Below are 21,436 nucleotides of genomic sequence, written 5' to 3'. Positions count from 1 at the left end.
GTGACACTTTGTAGTCTCAGAGTTGGGAAAGAAGGCATCTGGGTTACAGCAGTGACTCAGCAGTTCATTAGTTGGTAAGGTCACTACTGCTTGTTGGACTTCAGACTTTTAGGAAGCCAGATTCAGCAGGAAAAAAATGGAGAGAAAGACCAACACACCTTGCAGAAGACGGTGGAAGCAATAAGATGCGATGTTGGGGGCACAAAGGTCCTTGTACTCACAGAGAACCAGAAATGTTAAGTATGCAGGGGTGTCTCTTCAATGGAGGAGAGAAAATCAAAAGCTTGCATTATATTCAGAAAGCTGAGTGGATTTTGTTAATGACCTGGAGACCTTTTTGCTAAGTGTGCAGGCAGACTTCTCCCACCTTTTCCTGTAGAGGCCTCACCCAAATTTCCCAGAATGATTATCTCAGACCCTTCCCTCCCTAGACTGTTACCCATTCCTAGAGGAGATGCCACATTTACTTTATGGCCTGCTGACCTCTCTGCTATGATCAGAGACCATACTAGATTCTAGCCCTTTTAGCTATAGAACCCACCCTCTTGGTGTAGCCACACCTAAGCTTCAGTATGCACCTGGAATTGGACTGATGGTTGCCTGGAAATCTTTTCCCAAATTGTTCTGTGTTTTAAATCTGCTGACAGTGAACCACCTGGCATTAGACTCACTGAGTGACCCAGGTTGATTAAGTCAGTCTGCTCTTGGTTTTCATTCTTGTTTCTTCTCGGAGTTTGCTTCTCTGTTTGACACCTGCAGGGACCCCCCTCAATGAGAAATATAGTATGTTTCTCCTGATGGTAAATCTGTTGGGCTAATATGTGTTTGAGGGATTCTATATTCTGATACCATGAAGTGGAATTTGAATTTACTTTTTAGTTTAGTTTAGCTTTTCAAGACAGGGTTTTTCTGTGTAGCCTTGGCATCCTGGAACTCTTGCAGAGGACTAGGGTTCAATTCCCAGCACCCACATGACAGCTCACAACTATCAGTAACCCAGTACCAGGGGATCTGACACTCTTCTTGTTGAGGGCCAGATTGACTGAGGCATTTCCTGAGGCTCTGACGTATGGAGAAGGAACACAGTTCTTCTGGAAACCAGGGGCATGCTTGGCAAGGCAAGTAATGACCTGAGGCAGGGCCTTGGGGGGAGTTCAGCTTCAGAAACTAAGAACCCAACTCTTCCCACCCACTGTATGGGGCTCTGGTTATCAGTTTGAAGGCTTCAGTGTGCTTGGTCTGTAATGTTTTCCAGATACCCTGTGTTCCCCTTATGCAACATTGTTTGATTAGCTTCCCTCTGACTTAGTCCATTGTATGATAATTTCTGCTGACTCTTTCCCATTCCCCCCCATGGAAATAGTATATAAGATGCTAAACTTCTTAATAGGCTTGCTTGGCATAAGACATAGCTTGTAAAAGATCTCCCCATCCCAAACATATTTTTCTCCTTATCTTCTCATCTCCTGGTCCTCTCTGGTCCCAACTGGTCCAGGTCACTTCTGATCTCTTCAGGCTCCTGCATGCATGTGTTATACAGACATATACTAAGGCACTCACATATACACAAAAAATAATTTTTTTTCGAGACAGGGTTTCTCTGTGTAACCCTGGCCATCTTGGAACTCATTCAGTAGACCAGACTGGCCTCAAACTCAGAGATCTGCCTACTTTAGCCTCCTGAGTGCTGGCATTAAATGTTTGTACCACCAACACTTGGCAATACAATTATTAATTAATTATAATTATTATGTTTTTCTTTTTGAACAGAGTCTCTTGGTAGCCCTGGCTGTCCTGGAACTTGCTTTTTAGTCCAGGCTGACCTCAAGCTCTCAGAGATTTGCCTGCCTCTGTCTCCCAAGTACCACTATGCCTTGCACAATTAAAAAATAGTTTTTATTTTATGTGCATTGGTGTTTTGCCTGTATATATATATGTGTGTGAGGGTGTCACATCTTTGAGTTACAGACAGTTGTGAACTGGCATGTGGGTGCTGGAAATTGAACCCAGGTCCTCTGGAAGAGCAACCTCTGCTCTCAACCACTGAGCCATCACTCTGGTCCCAATAAAATAAACTTTTCAAACAGAAAAGAAAAAGGTCTGGGTGTGGTGGTTTCTTTAATCTCAGCACTAAGAAGGCAGACCTAGGAAGATGTTTGTGATTTGGATGATAGCCTGGTCTACATAGAGAGTTCCAGGATAGCCAGAGCCACACACATAGTGAGACCCTGTCTCAAAAACAACAGCAACCACCCCCACAAAAAACAAACATAAATCAACCTCCAAGCAAACAAAATGCCTTGAGTTGTGTATCATGATGATTCAATAAAAATTCTATTCATGATTTTTTTTTTAAAAGACAGAGTTTCTCTATGTAGACCCAGCTGTCCTGGAACTCACTCTATAGACCAGGCTGGCCTTGAACTCACAGAGATCCACCTGCCTCTGCCTCCTGAGTGCTGGGATTAGATGGGTGTGCCACTACCACCCAGATTATGAATTATTTTTATTTATGTATATGTGTGTCGTCTGTATGTAGGTGCTCATGGAGGCCAGAAGAGGGTGTTAAACCTCCTGGAGCTGGAGTTATAGGTAGTTGTAAGCCTCCTGACACGAACACTGGGAACTGAACGAGGGTTTTCTGAAAAAGCAGCAAGTGTTCTTTTCATCTCCCTTCCCCACAGACCATCTCTCCAGTTCCAAGTGAAAGACCCCCAGGAGACCCCAAGAGTTTGGAGCCTGTCAGGGGGAAGGCCCTTGCCCCCAAGAGATGAGACCAGACCACTGGATGTAAGTGCAAGAGGTTTTGTTTACACAGGTACCTGTGGACACCTCAGTCTTTCGGGGGACTGAGCGTGCTGAGGTTAAAACTCAGGCAGTTTATATAGGGTTGGGGTGGCAAGAAGCAGGCTTACAGAAGCAGAAGCATGGTTACAGGGGTTTCATTGTTTCATCTAAATGTAGCGATTGTAGTTAACCAAGGACAGTTGGTTATTCGGGTTGGGCACAAAGAATACAAAGAATTCAGTTATGACTATCTCAGCATACTGGGCACTGTCTTGCTGACCTTGCTTTGGTCCAAGCTGCAGACCACAGATATCTGGTTGGTGTTGGATGAGAGCAGCACCTGGTTCCCTCCTGTACTTTTCTCATAACTTGACCTTGGCAAATTAGCAAGAGCAATTTAAACAGGCAATAAGCATAGTGGGGGTCTTTCACAAGTTTTTCCTTTTAAATAGGGATCATGAATCTCAGGCTGGCCTCAAACTCACTGTGTAGGAGGCAGCAAACTTTCAACCTTCTGATTCTGCTCATATCCATCTCCCCAGGGTGGAAGAGAATGACTTCTTTAAACAAGGGTCTTATGTATTCTAGGTTGGCCTCAAATTCATTATGTAGGTAGGAGTGGATGGGACTGAACGTGTAATCTTCTGCCCTTACAACCTGAGGGCTCAGATGGGAGCACGTGCCACCGTGAAGTGCTGAGGTTTGAACCCACAGCATGATAGGCAAGCACTCTACCAACTGAACTACATCCTCAGCAACTTTGAACTTCTGATCCTCCTTACCCTCACCTCCTGACTGCTGGGATCACAACCAGTTTTATGTAGTCCTGGGATTTTGAGCCCAGACCTTTTTGTTATGCAAGGACTGTAGTAATTTAGCTACATCCCCAGTCCATATTTATGAAGTCTTTAGCACGGTGCCAGTGCAAGGTTCTGATTGAGAGATCAGTAACTTTCTAGAATGGAGTGTGCAGAGGCTCTATTTCCAGTATCCTAGTCCAACTTTGTGTTGAGGCCGTTCTGAGAATTGGGCCTTCACTTTAGAGAAAGAAAGGCGGGGGGCTAGAAGGACCCACAAGGTATCACAGAGCTTCTTCTTCTCCAGGAAGTACAGGAATCCACGCCTAGAGAGGTGCCTGCGCGGTGCACTGTGGGACGGTCAGAGGCGTGGCCAGCCGCCCAGAACTGTCCACGTAGCCTGTGCGCATGCACAGTTTGGGGACCCCGACCCATCGAAGACGGTCGCTGTGAAGTGAGAGGTTCACTGCGGAGGGATGTGCAAAGTCCCTGCTCTGGCTTCTACCCCCTCAACGACTTCGCAGGACAGCGGGGGTTTACTCCGTCCTGCGCGTGATTCTGGAAGCCGTGCCCTTCCTCCTCTTTGGGGTGGGGCTTCCTCACCGTCAGACATAGGCCGAGGCCTATCGCCTCAGTACTGGAGTGCAGAGCTCAATTCTAGCCACATTGTCTTCTCCACAGCCTGCGCTCACTGCCAAGGTGAGTTCTTCCTAATGCTGACCCATCCTTTGTTCTTTTTTTATTCCTTCTTTTTTTTTTCCCTGAGGAAGAAGCCCCGGGCCTTCAGTGCCGCGGCCTGCCCTGGATTGAGCAGTGAGCGCCGACGTTTACACGGATGAGATTAGTTTCCGATTTGAGCTCTTCCTCCGATTCTGTATGCTCTCAGATAACGTCTGTTTTTCTCGATCTCTGTTTCCTTAGAGTTGGAATAAGCAGGAACATCGGTGCCATAACGAGGACTAGGATTTAAAAAAAAAAAAAAGCGAGAACTGGGATGACCCTTTGAATGTGCTTTGTAAATTTTAGTTGCCATCTTTTTGTTTTCTCATCTACACGACATTTCTATGGTCTCTGCCTTTCTTGATGGAGGTGCAGGGGGTGTTTCTGGGGAGTGGTGCAAGTGGGAGCGAGAAATTAGCTTGATCGAGCCGTCGCCTTGGGTTTGAGAAAATTTGCCACGGAGCTCTTTTAAAAGTGAAAATACCCGAACCTTCACATCACCGAATCTACTTTTTTTCCCCCTGTTTTTTAGGGTTTCTCTTTGTAGCTTTGGATGCTGGAACTCTCTCTGTAGACCAGGCCTCAAACTCAGATCTTCCTGCCTTTGCCTCCGGAGTGCTTTGAATAAAGGTGTGCCCACCATTGCCTGGCCCAGGGTTTTTTTTTTTTTTTTTTTTTTTTTTTGCCAAAATTAATAAAATACTAACAAGTGGCTAGGGAGTGGTTATGCACGTCTTTATTCTCAGCAATCCAGAGGTAGAGATAGGTGGATCTCTTGAGTTTGAGGCCAGATCTCTTGGTCTAGGTCTACAGAGCAAGTTCCGAGACATCCAGGGCTACACAGACACAGAAACCCTGCCTCAAAAAACCAGAAAGGGGGAAAAAAAAAAAAGACCAATGGGTACAGGTTGGAGGTAGAATTGGCATATTGGCATGTGACACACCCACATGCACTTTAGTTTTTCCAAGAAGGAATGAAGATAATGGAATCATTAATTTCACCAGATGCCTCTCTAGCAAGCTGAGCTGTCTAGCTAGCATGACAAGGTATCTTGTGCCTGTGAAACCAGTGTTAGGAAGGAAAATGCTGGGAGATCATGAATTCAAGGTCATTCTTGGCCATAGAGAGTTTAAGACTATCCTGGGCTGCATGAGACTGTATCTGGAAAAACCAAACCAAATAAAAAAGAAAAGTCCCCGTATTCAAGGTCTCTCCTCCATTAACTTCTGTGTGCATGGTAAGGGGTTCAGATAAATGACCCAGGTTTTTGGGGGAAACCACTATATGGACAAATATGCATACAGCTGTTAGTACTCTCTTTCTCTCATAAAACAATCATGTACAAAAATGGTTAGAAGTTTCAGGGAGGAGCCAGAAATCCCAAGTACTAGCACAGTGGGGAGTAACAATTAGCTAGGCAGATGTGAAGTTTGGAGAAAGAAAATGTGCAGAGATCAGGAGTCAAGTTGTGGTTGTTTCACAGAGTCTGGAATGAAGAGGTGGGGAAATGAGGAATGTGGGAGTCAGGTTTTAAAAGAGTCCTGGACTTTAATCTGGGGAGAATTGCTGAACAGTGTGAACCAACGAGTCACATGATTGGATTTGGTGAATGGATTTTGAACAAGTCCAACTTAAAAATAGTACCTGGTTTAGGCAAGGGATGGTAGTGGTCACAGCTAAGGCAGAAACAGTGGGGGCTGATGTAAATACACTATAAAAGATTGATAACCCAGCCTCAGGAAATTTTTATATTTTTTTTACTTTGGTGTTTTTGAGATGGGATCTTAGTATGTAGTATGGTGTTACCATGAGCTTGTGGATCAGCTTGCCTTACTTAGCCTCAGATGTGCATAATCATACCTAACTCAGGAAGTATATATTTTTAGAGAGGTTTCGGGCTTGTATGTTTATTGTTATTTATTGTTTGTTTTGTGTCAGTCCATTTCCTACCCCATCCCCAACTCTGCCTGTGCCTCCTGACCACTGGCTTCTAACAGAATTTTTTTTGTTTTTCAAAATAGGATTTCTCTGTGTATCTTGACTCTCCTGGAACTCACTCTGTAGACCAGGCTGACCTTGAAGGCACAGGGATCTACCTGCCTCTGCCTCCTAAGTGCTGGGATTAAAGGCAGACACAACCACCACCAAGCAATGACCTAACGGGATGCAGCAAACAGAACAAATCTGGGCCAATATTATATATTTAGGATGATTTCTAAGCAGGGTTTTTAGAAGAGCAGGAGAATATTAGAGCTCCCTTAGATGAGTTTTTTTTTTAATTTTTAAAATTTATTTATTATGTATACAATGTTCCTCCTTCATGTATCCCTGCAGGCCAGAAGAGGGCACCAGATCTCATTACAGGTGGTTGTGAGCCACCATGTGGGTGCTAGGACTTGAACTCAGGACCTCTGGAAGAGCAGCCAGTGCTCTTACCTCTGAGCCATCTCTCCAGCCTTATATGAGATATTTTAAAAAATATTTTGTTATTACTCTGTAAGTGGGTGTGGAGGTCCCAGAGGGTAAGTTACTTTAGGCATTGGTTCTTTCCTTCTACTGTGGATGGATACTAAGGACTGAACTCAGGTTGTCAGGACTGCCCATTAGATTGATAACTTTAAAGAGTTCCATGACTAATAAATACTGTAAGCATGTTGTCTGGTTTGGGCTTTGGGTTTCTGGTGAATTAGTATATACAGAAAGAGGAGAATGGTCAGGCACTGTGCATACTGCTTTAGATGTAGCTTCTTTTGACATAGTGGAGCTGAGAGCAAACCCAGGTTTGTGCAGTTCTAGGTCCTAGACTATTCTGCATTCCGAGGCACCTATAGATCATGATGACAGAAAGGCCCAGAAGAACAAAACCTGCTTACTAAACTGGTATGGGAAAGTCAGGGTTTCAGATGGTCACTGAAAACACAAATTGACCAAAGGAAAGAGGATGGGGAAAAAGTCAAAGGACACTGGCATGGGTGGGGGTGGAGTCAGGAAACAGTTTTGTCTTGTCAGCAACTCTACTGGGCTATGCTGTTGCTTAAAGCAGACTACTAGAAAATCACAAGGCAGTGGAGGATGATTTTCTGTCCTGAAGGAAATCTACTTCTGCTGTGGCCCTTTGTTCCTCTCTCAGAAGTTTTGTTCTTTGTAGAACTTTGTTCCTCCTGCCTTTTATCCTGCTCCTTTGGTTTTTAATTTCACCTGCAAAAGTAATGAAGAAGCAAGATTAAGATTTCTTTCATGTTCCCTATAAGCTAGGCCTTTGTTCAGTCTCCGCCCTTGTAATTTCAGAGCCATCTCATGTGCTTGCTGGAGAAACCTGGGGGAAGTAAACAGGTTATTGTTTAATATTAAGCCCCTGTAGGAACTTAGCCATAGAGCTGCTTGCTTGATCCCTAGGAAGTCTGGTTACAAAGATGATTGCACTTGGCAGTTTGGTTTGCTGCCTGGATTGACTGGTTTTGTTGTAGTTTTAGCAGAAAGAATAGCTTTTACATTCAAGCTTTGCTAGGCTATAAAATTCTTTCAGTCAGAAATACAAGGAAGACAATTTTGGTGTGTCCATTTACTCACAACTTGTATTATTACCTGCCCATACATCTTTCAAAACTTGGGAACAAAGTTCATATTTATAAAGATGTTATTGGCAGGTAGATCAGTCCTAGGAGCATATTTATGGTACCGATAAGATCAAGGGGAAAGGTTATTTCTAATTCATTTGCTCTTGAAGTAAATATTCCTTCTCCCTTCTCTTTTTGATAAGTCGTGTTTACTTTGCTCCCTACTTACTGGGTATTGAGCCCAGGGTCCCAAACATGTTAGGTCAGTATTCCACCACTACACAATTAATTCAAAGATGTGAGGTGAAAGACCCTAATCATCATGGTCAAATGTATTAAAGCAGTTAATTTATGCATATTTCAATTGTTTACTGATAATTTTTTTGTGTACACAGGCTACCTCCCCCTAAGATGGGGTTCAAGAGATCAGCACTGGATGTGAGGAAGACAAGGATTTATAGTTCAGGTGTAGGGTGTTTCCAAATGGGGGATTTGGTAGGGAATAGGCTGGTTTATAGTAGCAGAACATAGGAAGGTTATTGATGTTTAATAAGGATCAGGAGAAACAAATAAGCCAAGTAGATGTTTATTCAGGGAGAAATAACTTAAAACATAGACAGATGAACACCAATAGGTTCCTGGTCCCAAGGATGACTCCTGATGTGCTCCTGTCCCCTGCTGCAAGCAAGCTCTCCGAGCCCCCTACTCAGCCTTAGTTCCCCCAGGTCATGTCTGGCCCTGTCTCCACCCCCAATGGGCGTGGTCTATGACAGGTGCAGACAAGGTGAATATCTCACTATAGAAGGTGATCATAACAAAGTAGTTATAACAAAGACATGATTGCCATTTCCTAAAACAGGCAGTACAGAACCATTTGTAGGTAAGGTGGTGGGGATAGCCCAATCCTTGAGAAATAGATTATAAACAGTAGCTGGTTTATCATTATGTCCCCAGACCTCTTTTTTTTTTTTTTAATTTGAGATAAAGTTTCTCTGCATTTTCTAGGATGGCTTTCAATTCACTATGTAGCCCAGGTAGGTTTTGAACTTGCAATCCTCCTGCCTTTTCCTTCCAAATGGCTGGGATTATAGGCTTATTGCCATAGGCCTATCTTTTACTTGTTTTGTCTTATTTTGTTTGAAATAGGGTTTCTCTATGTTGTCCTCACTGTTCTAGAATGTGCTTTGTAGACCAGGCTTGCCTCAAAAAAGATTTCCTTCTGCCTCTGGGATTAAAGGCATGTGCCACCATGCCTGGACTTTTCTCTCTCTAGATGAGGTCTCTATATATAGCTTATGATGGCCTCCAGCTTGCTATGTCGCAAAGGATAACCTTGAATTTCTCACCATTTTGCTTTTACCCCTTAGTACTGGGATTACAAGCTTGTGCAACCATGGTTTATATGGTCCTGGGATTAAACCTGTGCAAGCATTCTACCAACTGAACTATACTCCTAGCTTGTGGACACATGCTCTAATTATCTGTTTTGTTCTGTTGGAAATTTATGCTTCACTACTTTTGTGCTGTATTGAAGTTATATGTCTAGTTTCCCCTTGTAGGAAAGACTTTTTCCCTTTGAATCTTGGGAAAGACCAGCATATTTCTCTCTCTGTCTCTCTTTCCCACCCCCTCTTCCTCTCTCTCTCTCCCTCTTTTTAGGTAGTATTAAACATAGGGTCAGCCGGGCACTGGTGGCCCACGCCTCTAGTCCCAGCACTGGGGGGGGGGGGGCAGAGGCAGGTGGATCTCTGAGGCCAGTCTTGTCTACAGAGTGAGTTCCAGGACAGGCTCCAAAGCAATACAGAGAAACCAAAACAAACCAAAAACCAAAACAAACACCCCCAAAGGATCCTTTTATCACAGGGTTAAAGTCATAGCCCCCTTTCAATCTCTCTCTTTTTTTCTTTTTTAATAAAGAGATTTACCAAATTGGTCTACAAAGTGAGTTTCAGGATAGCTTGGGGTATAACACCAAGAAACCCTGTCTCAGGTGGGGGCATAAGGGTGAGACTGATTATGTGTCCCTTTTTTGTTTGCTCCCCCCCCCCATTAGACAAGTTGGCCTTGAACTCAGAGATCTACCTGCCTCTGCCTCCCGAGTTGTGGGACTAAAGGCGTGTGCCACCAGTGCCTGGTGATTATGTGTGCTTTTATATTATATGTTTGGGTTCAGGGATAGGCTTACAGATGTGTATGGAGATAACATCATGCCTGGCTTTTATGTGGATTCTAGGATTGAGTTTATAGTTCTCATATTTGAGTGGCAAGTACTTTACCAACTGAGTCTTCTCCAGCTTCCCCTTTTCAGTTTTATTTTGTGACAATCTTGCTAGGTCTCTTAGTCTGGTCTTGAACTCACAGTGATCCTGTTATCTCAGCTTCCTTAATGCTGGGATTATATGAGCACATTCTTTTTGTTGTTACTATGTTTGTGTGAGTGTCTCCTAGATGTCAGAGCACAACTTGTGGATCAGCATTCTTCCAATACCATGTGGGTTCTTGGGATCAAACTCAGGTCAAGTCATTTATCCACTGAGCCTTCTAATATACTTTTTTTTTTCCTTCTGTTTTGGTTTAGTATTTGGTTGTTGTTATTTACTAGCCCTGACTGGCCTAGAAGTCACTATGTAGACCAGGCTCATCTGGAACTCACAGAGAGCCACCAGCCTCTGCCTCCTAAGTGCTGCTAGGAAAGGTTTTTTATTTCTTGAGACAAGCTAGCTTGGAACTTTTTTTTTTGGTTTTTCAAGACAGGGTTTCTTTGGCTTTGAAGCCTGTCGTGGAACTAGCTCTTGTAGACCAGGCTGGCCTCGAACTCTGCCTCCCAGGTGCTAGGATTAAAGGTGTGTACCAGCACCGCCCAGCTGGTTTGGAACTTTTTATCCTTCTACCATCTCAGTTTCCTGGGTACTGGGGTTATAGACTATCTCTGCTGGGTTTGTGTTACATGTATGTGTGTTGCTAGACAAGTGCTGTATCACTGGGCTGCTCTCAAACTGGAGCTTTTGAACATTGCTCTTTAAGACCAGCCAGGCTAGTAGTGTGGCTAGTGTTTGTCTAGGAGCTACTTCCTTGCTTTGGTTGATTTCAGGTACCTTGTCTCTGTGCTCACAGGCCCAAATATAACGAAGTGTTTGCTCCCCACATCGGGCACCACTCCTGTTTCTACCCCTTTTCCGAACCATGTTTTACAGCAGTAGATGGCTAGGTGCAAGGTGACACTAACTTCCTCACCATTTTTTTCCTATCCATGTGTTAGGGGGCGAAGATGGCTTCCTATGTCCTCCTGCACACTGGACAGAAGATGCCTCTGATTGGTCTGGGGACATGGAAGAGTAACCCTGGCCAGGTGAGGGACTTGGAAGAGGAGGGAGGCTTCTTGAGTCTTTGTCTGGGAGTAGGAGGGATTTGCAAGAGGGGTCCTATATTTTCCTCAGTAACCCCTATAATGTTTCTGGTAAGGATATGGGTAGTGGGAAGAGATGAGGGAAGAAGGAACAATCATGAGCCCTTAGTTTCCTTAGCTGACTCAGGAGGGACTGAAGCTCATAGAGCTTCTCTACATAATGCAATGGCAGAGTTGGAGTCCTTGAGTCCTAATATATTCCTTACCATCCCGTGTTGGGATCACATTTCCTGACCTACACATGTAGCTTATTGAGAACTGAGCCTTTCCCAAGTACATATTTTGGAGTTGGGAGCATAGTCCAAAGCTTGGGAAGTTATTGGGTCAACTGTATAGACAAGAGTTAGGGAAAGTTTGTTTTTTTTTTTTTTTTTTTTTTTAAAGATTTATTTATTACGTATACAGTGTCATGCCTGCTCGCCAGAAGAGGGCACCAGGTCTATTATGGATTGTTGTAAGTCACCATGTGGTTGCTGGGAATTGAATATTGAACTCAGGACCTCTGGAAGAGCAGTCAGTGCTCTTAACCTCTGAGCCATCTCTCCAGCTAAAGAGTTAGGAAAAGTTTTTAATGGAATTTTTTTGTTTTGTTTTATTTTTTTGTGACAGGATTTCTCTGTGTAGCCTTGACTTTCCTAGAACTAGCTCTGTAGAACCTTGAACTCAAAGAGCTCTACCTACTTCTGCCTCCTGAGTTGTGGGATTAAAGGCATTTGAGTCAGCCTTTTTTGTTTGTTTTGTTTTAGATTTATTTATACATGTTTTGTATCTGTGTATGTATGTATACAATGTGTGTACCTGGTGCTCACAGACATCAGAAGAGTACACCTGTTCCCCTGGAATCAGAGTTACAGAAGATTGCGTACCACCTTATAGATCCTGGGACCTGCACTCAGGTCCTCTGGAAGAGCAGCCAGTGCTCTTAACTGCTGAACCATCTCTCTAGACCTGAGCTTCAACTTCTGATCCTCCTGCCTTTATTTCCTGAGTGTCCATTTATAGGCATAAGGCAGCACAGTCTGTGTTTATTCTAGAGGTCAAATTTAAGACTTATACATGCTAGGAAAGCTGTTTGCCACCTGAGTATATCTCTAGCCTAGAATTATTTTTCGTCTTCTCACCTCTGACCTGCATGGTAACCTTCATATAATCTTTCTCCCTTACCACCTCAGACCAATGGAACTAAAAATCTCTTTTTCTCTCCTGGCAGGTGAAAGCAGCCATTAAATATGCCCTTAGTGTAGGTTACCGCCACATTGATTGTGCTGCTGTCTATGGCAACGAGACTGAAATTGGGGAGGCCCTGAAGGAAAATGTGGGACCAGGCAAGGTGAGAATTGGGGACACAAATCAATGGGCTATGAGAACTTAGAGCTGAAGCTGGGACTCGGTCTTGGATGAGGGAAACTGGCATTAGCTCCCAGCATGTCCACCCTTTTGACATTGTCATCTATAAAGTATATACTTGAGAATTACATGGTGGCATTAAAAAGAAAACCTAAATAGGCAGTGGTATCACATGCCTTTAATCCCAGCACTTGGGAGGGGGAAGCAGAGGCAAGCAGATCTCTGTGAGTTCAAGGCCAGCCTGGTGGACAGAGTGAGTTCTAGGACAGCCAGGGCTGTTAAACAGAGAAACCTTGTTTCGAAAAACCAAAAAGTAAAGAAAGAGGTGGGGGAGGAGAAAGAAAGGAAGGAAGAAAAAGACAACGTCATTTTAAGTTAATGATTTTGCATTAGGTCACAGTGTGGGGCATACCTCTGTTCCTCTCCCATAGGTATGGGTGGGTAAGACTGGGTGCCCAGGGCTCTTCTCACAGTGGGTTCTGCCTCTGTCACAGGCAGTGCCTCGAGAGGAACTGTTTGTGACATCCAAGCTGTGGAACACTAAGCACCACCCTGAGGATGTAGAAGCTGCCCTCCGGAAGACACTGGCTGATCTCCAATTGGAATATCTGGACCTCTATTTGATGCACTGGCCTTATGCCTTCGAGTAAGTCTTGCCCCTGCAACTTTTCCTGGAAGTTGAAGTTTGGGTTTGGTAGTATTGGTAATTTATTATATTCACAGCTGCATAACAGGATAAGAACATTTATCTATGCAACAAACAGAGGAGCTTATGTACTGTGGCATCCTTGCCTTTTCCGTAGCCAGGTGTTTAGGTATATAATAAAGATAACATTCAGTATATACCCTACGTTTATATGAGTAGTCTCTAGTGATCTATTGTTCATTTAGGAAACATGCTGCTGTTCTTTTACAGTAGGTCCCCCAAGGTTTTAGCTGTGAGTGTTTCTCAACAGAGGGTGTGAGAAGTCTTAAATCAGCACTGTACCCTTGACAGATAGCCAGAACTCTCCCAAAGAAGATGGCATTTAGGAAGCTGTATTAGAGAAAAAGATAGAATCTGGGCCTCTGAGCCAGGTGTGGTGGTAAACATCTTTAATCCCAGTACCTGGGAAGCAGAGGCAGTTGGATCTCTGAGTTTGAGGCCAGCCTGGTCTATAAGTCAAGTTCCAGGACAGCGAAGGCTATAAAGAAACCTTGTCTTGGGGGGGAAGATATAGGTTCATGAAAAGGAGAAGAGTCAGGCAGTGGTGGTGCATGCCTTTAATCCTCCCAGAACTCAGGAGGCAGAGGCAGTCAGATCTCTGAGTTTCAGGCCAGCCTGGTCTACAGAGTTCAAGAATAGCCAGTTATATAGAGAAATCGTGTCTCAGAAAACCGAGGGAGGGGGGAGGATAGACATTCCATGTGGATGAAATACCTGAGTTATAAAGTAGAAGGATAAAAAAGGCATTGCTGTTCCTAGTTCTTGTCAGTTTATCCCTTGGTCTTAAGGTATAGCACATGGAATAGCTGAGTGAGCAAACATTTTTGCCAACCCTTGGTGGTGGGGGCCTCTTTTTCACTCAGGAGGGGAGATAATCCCTTTCCCAAGAATGCCGATGGAACCATCCGATATGACTCTACTCACTATAAGGAGACCTGGAAGGCTCTGGAAGCACTGGTGGCAAAGGGGCTTGTAAAAGCCTTGGGCTTGTCCAACTTCAACAGTCGGCAGATTGATGATATTCTCAGTGTGGCCTCTGTGCGCCCAGCTGTCCTGCAGGTGAGCACTATAAACAGATGAATGGAAGATGGGTTGTGTGTACGGTGCAGGAGTAAGATGATGAATCTCTTTAGTGGAGATGGCAAGTTGTCAGAATTGATATTGAAGGAGTTATCTGTATAAAGGTGGATTTGAAGTCCTGGAAGAATGTGAAAACAAGTGGTCTTAGAGGTCAGCAATGGAGGGCTATTATATCCAGAGTTTTTAGTAAGCTGAGTATGGTCACTCTGTGCATAAGTTTTGTTACTTGTTGCAGGTGGAATGCCATCCATACCTGGCTCAAAATGAGCTCATTGCTCATTGTCAAGCACGAGGCTTGGAGGTGACTGCTTATAGCCCCTTGGGTTCTTCTGATCGTGCTTGGCGCCATCCTGATGAGCCAGTCCTTCTTGAGGAACCAGTGGTCTTGGCGCTAGCTGAAAAGCATGGCCGATCTCCAGCTCAGATCTTGCTCAGGTATGGAACATTTTTAAGGAATATGCCTCTGGTATGGAAAGACCTCATTGGGAAGGAAGGACTGAGGGAACTATTCTCTTGAGACAGGCTAGCCTGGAACTCTGTCTAGATTAGGCTGGCTAGGAATTTACAGCTCCACTTGCCTCTGCCTCCAGAATGTAGGATTAAAGGTTTGAGCCACCATACCTTACTCAAATGATTTTTTTTTTAATTTGTTAGAGTAATGCTGAGGATTTTGCCATGTGGTATGGAGTGAGACTACTATGAAGCTCAGGTGGTCTAGGATTTAGGAAGGTCTAGGAATTAGGAGGTACCGGGCATTGGTGGCACAGGCCTTTAATCCCAGCATTTGTGAGGCAGAGGCAGGAGGATCTCTGTGAGTTCAAGACCAGCCTGGTACATAAGAGCTGGTTCCAGGACAGCCTCCAAAACCACAGAGAAACCCTGTCTCAAAAAAACAAAAAGGAATTAGGAAGGTTAAAATAATGCTTCTGAATGCTAACTCATTTTTCTTGTCTTTATTCCCCACCTAGATGGCAGGTTCAGCGGAAAGTAATCTGTATCCCTAAAAGCATCACTCCTTCTCGCATCCTTCAGAACATTCAGGTACTCAGTCATCAAGTTCTGTCTTCGTTAATCTATTGAGATAAATTCTGGCCCAGATTCTGCCTGCTAAGAAGCCAGTAGTGAGGGACTCCAGCTACCACTCACAAGGCTTATTTTTTTCTATCCCTCAGGTGTTTGATTTCACCTTTAGCCCAGAGGAAATGAAGCAATTAGATGCTCTGAACAAAAATTGGCGGTATATTGTGCCCATGATTACGGTAAGGAGGTTTGGGTTGTAATGGCCCAGGTATGGCCTCAGGCTTGCTGGCTAGAGAAGGGACAGGATGTTGGTGGGATTGCTACCCAGGATTCAGTACTTGTTTTTTTCGTTGCTTCCTTCTTCCCTGTCTTCCTTCCCTTCTTTAAAAATTTATTTGGAGACAGACAGGGTCTCACTATGTTGCCCTTGCTGGCCTGGAGTCACAGAGATCTGCTTGTCTCTGCCTTCTGAATGCTGGTTCCCCTCCCCATTTTTTGTTTTTTTGCTTTTGTTTGTTTGGGTTTTTCTTTCTTTTATTCTTTTTTGAGACCGGGACTTACACTGTTTTTCATGCTGTTACAGAACTCACTGTACAGCTCAGGCTGATTTTGAACTTCTGTTTCTCCTATCTGATTTCTCTTTCTTTCCCTTTGCCTTTCTCTTTCCCTTTCTTTCCTTTTAGGCAGATTTTAAACTTCATTCTCCATTCTCTTGCCTCATCCTACCAAGTTCTGGGCTACATCAAGCTCTTCTCCAATGGTCTCGTTCTCTTGAAGTTGGGGCAAATTAGTATGTCTCAGGTGTAATGTACATAACCTGTGAGTCTTAGTCCTGCTTCTTGATCATCTTGTAACCTATTTAATTTCTCTAGTTAATAAGAGAGGAGCTTAGGGGGCTGGAGAGATGGCTCAGTGGTTAAGAACACCGACTGCTCTTCCAGAGGATCTGGGTTTAATTCCCAGCACCTACATGGCAGTTCACAACTGTGTCTGTAATGCCAGGGCCAAACACTCTCATACAGATATACATACAGGCAAAACTCCAATAAAATAAAAATAATTTTTTTAAAAAAAGAGAAAGGAGCTCAGAAAACATTCTTGACCCTTGTTGATGTCTGTTACATATAAGGAAGTAAACAGATTCTAGGCACATTATTTCAGTTGAGTCTACGAAGTCTTGAGGGCAAGATCAACCATGTACCACTGGAATCACTGTTGATTTAGCATTCACTGAGGCTTGGGTCCTGCTAAGGTCAGCTGTCATAGTGCTGTAGATAGGTAAAATTCTTCAGAAGAGTTGGAGGGTCAGTGCTTGCTAATGTATTCATTTATTTGTCTCTCTTTTTTAGGTGGATGGGAAGAGTGTTCCCAGAGATGCTGGACACCCTCTGTATCCCTTTAATGACCCCTACTGAGGCCATAGTTTCTCAGCTTCCCTTTCAGCTCTCCTGCTAAGTGTGTTGCCTGCTACCCCTAGAAAAAGAAGCCAATAAAGCCATTAAAGTATAAAGTAAAGCTCTGTTTGCTTGATTTACTTGTCCTATTAGGCTTGGGAGGAAAATTGTCCTCAGGGACAGCACACAGATTCAGGATTGCTACATAGAACTTGCCCTTATTTTTATTGGCTTTTGAGTGACCTGTATACAGCTGAATTCAGGTAGTGCCATCTAGTGGCTTTTTACTATTTGCTCATTATTTATTTATTTGTAGAGGCTCTACATGCTTCCCTAACACTATAAAAATGCCATAAATTTGTCATCTTTGAATTGATATTCTGGTACTTATTGAGGTTTAAAAGGCAAAACTTGAATTTTTACCTTTTCCTGCCCTAGTCAGTGCCTAAATCTAGGAATAGGAAGACCCCCCCCCCAAAAAAAAAAAAGTGTGTGTGTGTGTACACACACACACACACACACACACACACATTTTATATGTTTGGGGATCTCAGCTTGCAGAATTATGAAAGGTGGAGGTGGGCTTTTTTCTCTTGGGTACTGTAGTGAGTGTGCATAGGCAATCCAAAGAAAGTAGGTATCAATCAGGCCCAAAGCTTTCACATTAAGACAATAAGTACTTTGTCACTCCCTCAGAGTTACTAATAGATTTTAGTGATTCAAACTGGCTCTAAATTCTGTCCACATGGTGCCTCCCAAGTTAAAGCATTTTTCTAATATTTATAAGTACATGTGGTTTAAACATAGTTCTAGTCCCTGGGAGTATAGTATTACTAAGATATGCAGGTCCCTATAGTCTACTTGAGACAGACATTAAGTAATTGCATAATTAGTTTAATTATAGTTGGAAGAAATACATCAAAAAGCCTCCTTATTTAATTAGCTGAGATCTTAAGGATGAATAGATTAATTAGTTAGTTAAAGGAGTTAAGAGTGGGAACTGCATTCCAAATTGAACAGCTTAGGGAAAAGCTTTGAAATTAGAAGATACTGGAAAAGCTTGAAAAAGATGTGACAGAAACTAAAAGTGAGTACAGAGGTGTGAAGGGAGGAGAAGGATGATGGCAAAATGGTAGGATCCTAGTAATAAAGGGCTTGTTGATTATATTGTGTTAGAGGATCTGGGAATGTGGCTCAGATGGTAGAATGCTTGCCTAGCAAGTTGAAAACTTCTTCACCAAGTAAAGTGAATATGTAGTTGAGCACCTGTAATCTTAGCACTAGGGCCATAGAGGCAGGAGGATCAGAAATTCATGTTTTTTTGTGTGGCCAGTCTGAGATTCCATAAGACCCCCCCCCAAAAAAAAAAAAAATCAGGCTGTCAAGATGCCCAGTGAGGGCCAGAGGTGTTTCAATAGTTAAGAGCACATATTGCTCTTGGCAGAGGACTAGAGTTAATTCCCAACTTCCATATCTAGCAGCTCACAATTACCTGTAACTTTAGGTCCAAGGGGCCAGATCTGATGACTCTGGCCACCTACACTTACACATTCACATACACATACACAGATACACACAAAATAGTTACCAAAAAACTCCAAAGGATGGTTCAGTGAGTAAAGGTGCCTGCTGCATCCTAAGTTTCACCCTTGGAATCCATGTGAGGTGAAAGAGAACCATCTTCCACTACTGCCTGGCCTATACATTTTAACCCCAGAGACAGGGTGTCTCTGTAGCTTTGGAGCCCGTCCTGGAACTGGCTTCTGTAGACCAGGTTGGCCATGAACTCACAGAGGTTCAACTCTGCCTCCTGAGTGTTAAGATTAAAGGCATGCACCACTGCTGCCCAACTATTTTTTTTTTTTTTTAAGTGAAAAGTTGGATCAAGATGGAAAGCAACAAAGCAACACGAAACCGGTAAGATATAAAATTCTGTCTTAGTCACTGTTCTATTGCTGTGAAGAGACACTATGACAAAAGCAACTTATAAAATAAAGCTTTTAATTGGGGACTTACAGTCTTAGAGGGTGAGTCCAGCCAAGATCATTATGATGGGAATATGGCAGCAGGCAGGCAGAGTTGGGGCAGTATCTTTTCAGCAAGTAGGAGGTAGAGAAAAACTAAGTCTGGGCCTGGTCTGGGCTTTTGAAACCTCAAAGCCTACGCCAAGTGATACATCTCCAACAAGGCCAGACCTCCAAATCCTTCCCCAAAGTCCCACCAACTAAAAACATTCAAATACATGAATTTATGGGGCCATTGTCATTACAACTACCACATTATCTGTGTTAGTTCCTCTTCACTGTGCTCAAAACCTGATCAAAATTGCTTACAGCGGGGACAGAGGTTCAAGTCCCAGCACCCACATAGCAGCTTATGCCTATCTGACACACAGATATACAAGCAGGCAAAATACCAATGCAAATGAAATAAAATTAAAAAAGGGTAATAGAATATGAATATAATCAAAAGATATATATGAAAATGTAACGAAATCCATCATTGATAATTAACATATGGTAATAAAGATTTAAGAATATAGCTTACAGCAGCAGGGATATATTTTGGTTCATGGTTTTTGGGGACACAGTCCTTTGCAGCAGTGAAGACATGGTGGCAGGCATGGTGATGGGAGAATGAGGCTGCTGGCTCACATCTGAAAGAAGAAATTGCCATTCAGATATCAAAATGAAGCAATAAACCTCAAGGTCCTCCCCTAGTGATCCCTTTCCTCCTGTAAGGCACCACATCCTAAATATCCCAGAATCTTCCAAACTAGTACCAACAGCTAGGAACCAAGTGTTCAAAGAAGACTGTGAGAACCATTAAAAGTTCTATTGCTACCATGATCAAAATCAACTTGGGAAGGAAAGAGTTTATTTTAGATTATAACTCTCAGGTCATACTCCATTTCTGAGGGAAGTCAGGGCAGGAATCAAGGTAGAAATCTAGAAGCAGGAAATGACTCAGAGGCCATGAAGAAGTATGGTTTACTAGCTTCTATGGTTTGCTCAGCTTGTTTCTTTATACAGGCCAGAACCACCTGCCTAGGGGTTCAAAATACCCTTCAGTTTGCTTATAGGCAAGCACTATTTATTTATTTATTTATTTTTTTTTTTGAGACAGGGTTTCTTTGTATAGACCTAGCTGTCCTGGAAATCACTCTGCAGATCAGGCTGGTCACGAACTACTAAACTAAGGAAAGAGGCCTGAATGGCTCAGCAATTGAGAGTACTAACTGCTCTTCCAGAGGACCTGGGTTCAATTCTCAGCACCCTCAGGCTGGCTCACAGCTGTCTGTAGCTCCAGTTCTAGGGGATCTGACACCCTCACACAGATATACATGCAGGTAAAACACCAATGTACATAAAATAAATAAATTCTAAGTACTGGATGAAATTTAACATCATTTTAGCCAGGTGTTGGTGGTGCTTGCCTTTAATCCCAGCACTCAGGAGGCAGAGGCAGTCTGATCTCTATGAGTTTGAGGCCAGCCTGGTCTATAAAGCAAGTTCCAGGACAGGCTTGAAAGCTATAGAAAAATTCAATCTTAAAAAACAAAACAAAACAACAATGTAATTCTGTTAGCCCATAGAAGGATCCAATCCCTCTTTTTTCTTTCTCCCTCTAAGCAGACATTACTTTTACCACTGAGCTACTCCCCTCACCCTTGGTTGTGTTTCTGAATCCTTCTACAGCTTCCTATTACATTAAAGAATTTTTAGAAAATCAATCTGGGGCAAAGATTGAGCTCGGTATGACGGTGTGGAGGTCAGGACAACTCTTGGCAGTTTAGTTCTCCCCTAACATTTTATGAGATCCAGGTATTGAACTGGAGTACTTAGGCCTGATTAGCCAGTTCATCAGCCCTTCCAATTTTCCTTCCTTTCTCTCTCTCTCCTCCCTCCCTTCCTTCCTTCCCTTTCTATTTGAGATGTTTCACTACAGTAGCTGTGGCCATCCTGGAACTTGATATGTAGACCATGTTGGCCTGAAACTCCCAGAGATAGGCATGCCTCTGCCTCCCCAGTACTGGGATTAAAGATGTTTCCCCCACTCCCAACTTCTTAACAGCAAACCAGTCAGGATTTAAAACACATTCTAATGACTTTGTTTTAACTTCTTTTTCTTTTTGAGGCAGGGTCTCACTCTATCTCATTTGGGCTGTGTCAGACCGGATCTCAAAAACCCCAGAAAATTGGGGTGTGGTGACACTCAGGTATAATCCTAGCACTTGGGAGGCAGAGGCAGGAGGATCAGGAATTCAAGATCATCCTTAGCTATACAAAGTTGGAGGCTAGGATCAGCTATATGAGACTGTCTCAAAAACAAAACCTAGTGGTCAGGAGGCAGAGGCAGGCAGATCTCTGAATTTGATGTCCTCCTGTTCTATAGAGCATGTTCCAGGACAGCTAGGGCTACACAGAGAAACCCTGTTTTAAGAAAGAAAACAACCACAGAAGTTCTTGATTCAAATATCTTATCTTGTTTAACATTAAAAAAATTAAAAAAGCTGGACGTGGTGGTGCACGTCTTTATTCTCAGCACTTGAGGCATAGGTAGGTGGATCTTTGTGAGTTTGAGGCCAGCCCAATCTACAAAGAGAGTTCCAGGACAGCTA

General features: G+C 43.3%; 1 protein-coding gene across 4 annotated transcripts; it reads left to right on the top strand.

Moving 5' to 3' along the window:
• The first annotated feature begins 3,964 nt into the window (after positions 1 to 3,964).
• Akr1a1 (aldo-keto reductase family 1 member A1) lies at positions 3,965 to 16,930 on the top strand. 4 transcript variants are annotated; one of them, XM_051188559.1, is made up of 10 exons: positions 3,968 to 4,283; positions 11,122 to 11,211; positions 12,479 to 12,598; positions 13,110 to 13,261; positions 14,185 to 14,380; positions 14,637 to 14,836; positions 15,370 to 15,442; positions 15,574 to 15,660; positions 16,109 to 16,240; positions 16,771 to 16,930. In XM_051188559.1, the coding sequence occupies exons 2-9, from the start codon at positions 11,131 to 11,133 to the stop codon at positions 16,226 to 16,228; spliced, it is 1,029 nt and encodes a 342-aa protein (XP_051044516.1). In that variant the 5' UTR covers positions 3,968 to 4,283; positions 11,122 to 11,130; the 3' UTR covers positions 16,229 to 16,240; positions 16,771 to 16,930. The 4 variants fall into 4 exon arrangements, with proteins under 4 accessions (XP_051044520.1, XP_051044516.1, XP_051044517.1 ...); XM_051188560.1 differs by having other exon boundaries at positions 16,105 to 16,240; XM_051188563.1 differs by lacking the exon at positions 12,479 to 12,598 and having other exon boundaries at positions 3,965 to 4,283.
• Positions 16,931 to 21,436: the final 4,506 nt, after the last annotated feature.

This window comes from Phodopus roborovskii, unplaced genomic scaffold (genome assembly GCF_943737965.1).
Source record: "Phodopus roborovskii unplaced genomic scaffold, PHOROB, whole genome shotgun sequence".
NCBI lineage: Eukaryota > Metazoa > Chordata > Mammalia > Rodentia > Cricetidae > Phodopus > Phodopus roborovskii.
This window is presented reverse-complemented; position numbering and strand designations above follow the sequence as displayed.

Bases quoted from the DNA above. Each gene is read 5' to 3' on its own strand.
- Akr1a1 (XM_051188559.1), top strand. From the start codon at position 11,131: ATGGCTTCCTATGTCCTCCTGCACACTGGACAGAAGATGCCTCTGATT. The intron at 13,262-14,184 runs GTAAGTCTTGCC...TTTTTCACTCAG, and splicing joins CACTGGCCTTATGCCTTCGA to GAGGGGAGATAATCCCTTTC. The intron at 14,837-15,369 runs GTATGGAACATT...TTCCCCACCTAG, and splicing joins CCAGCTCAGATCTTGCTCAG to ATGGCAGGTTCAGCGGAAAG.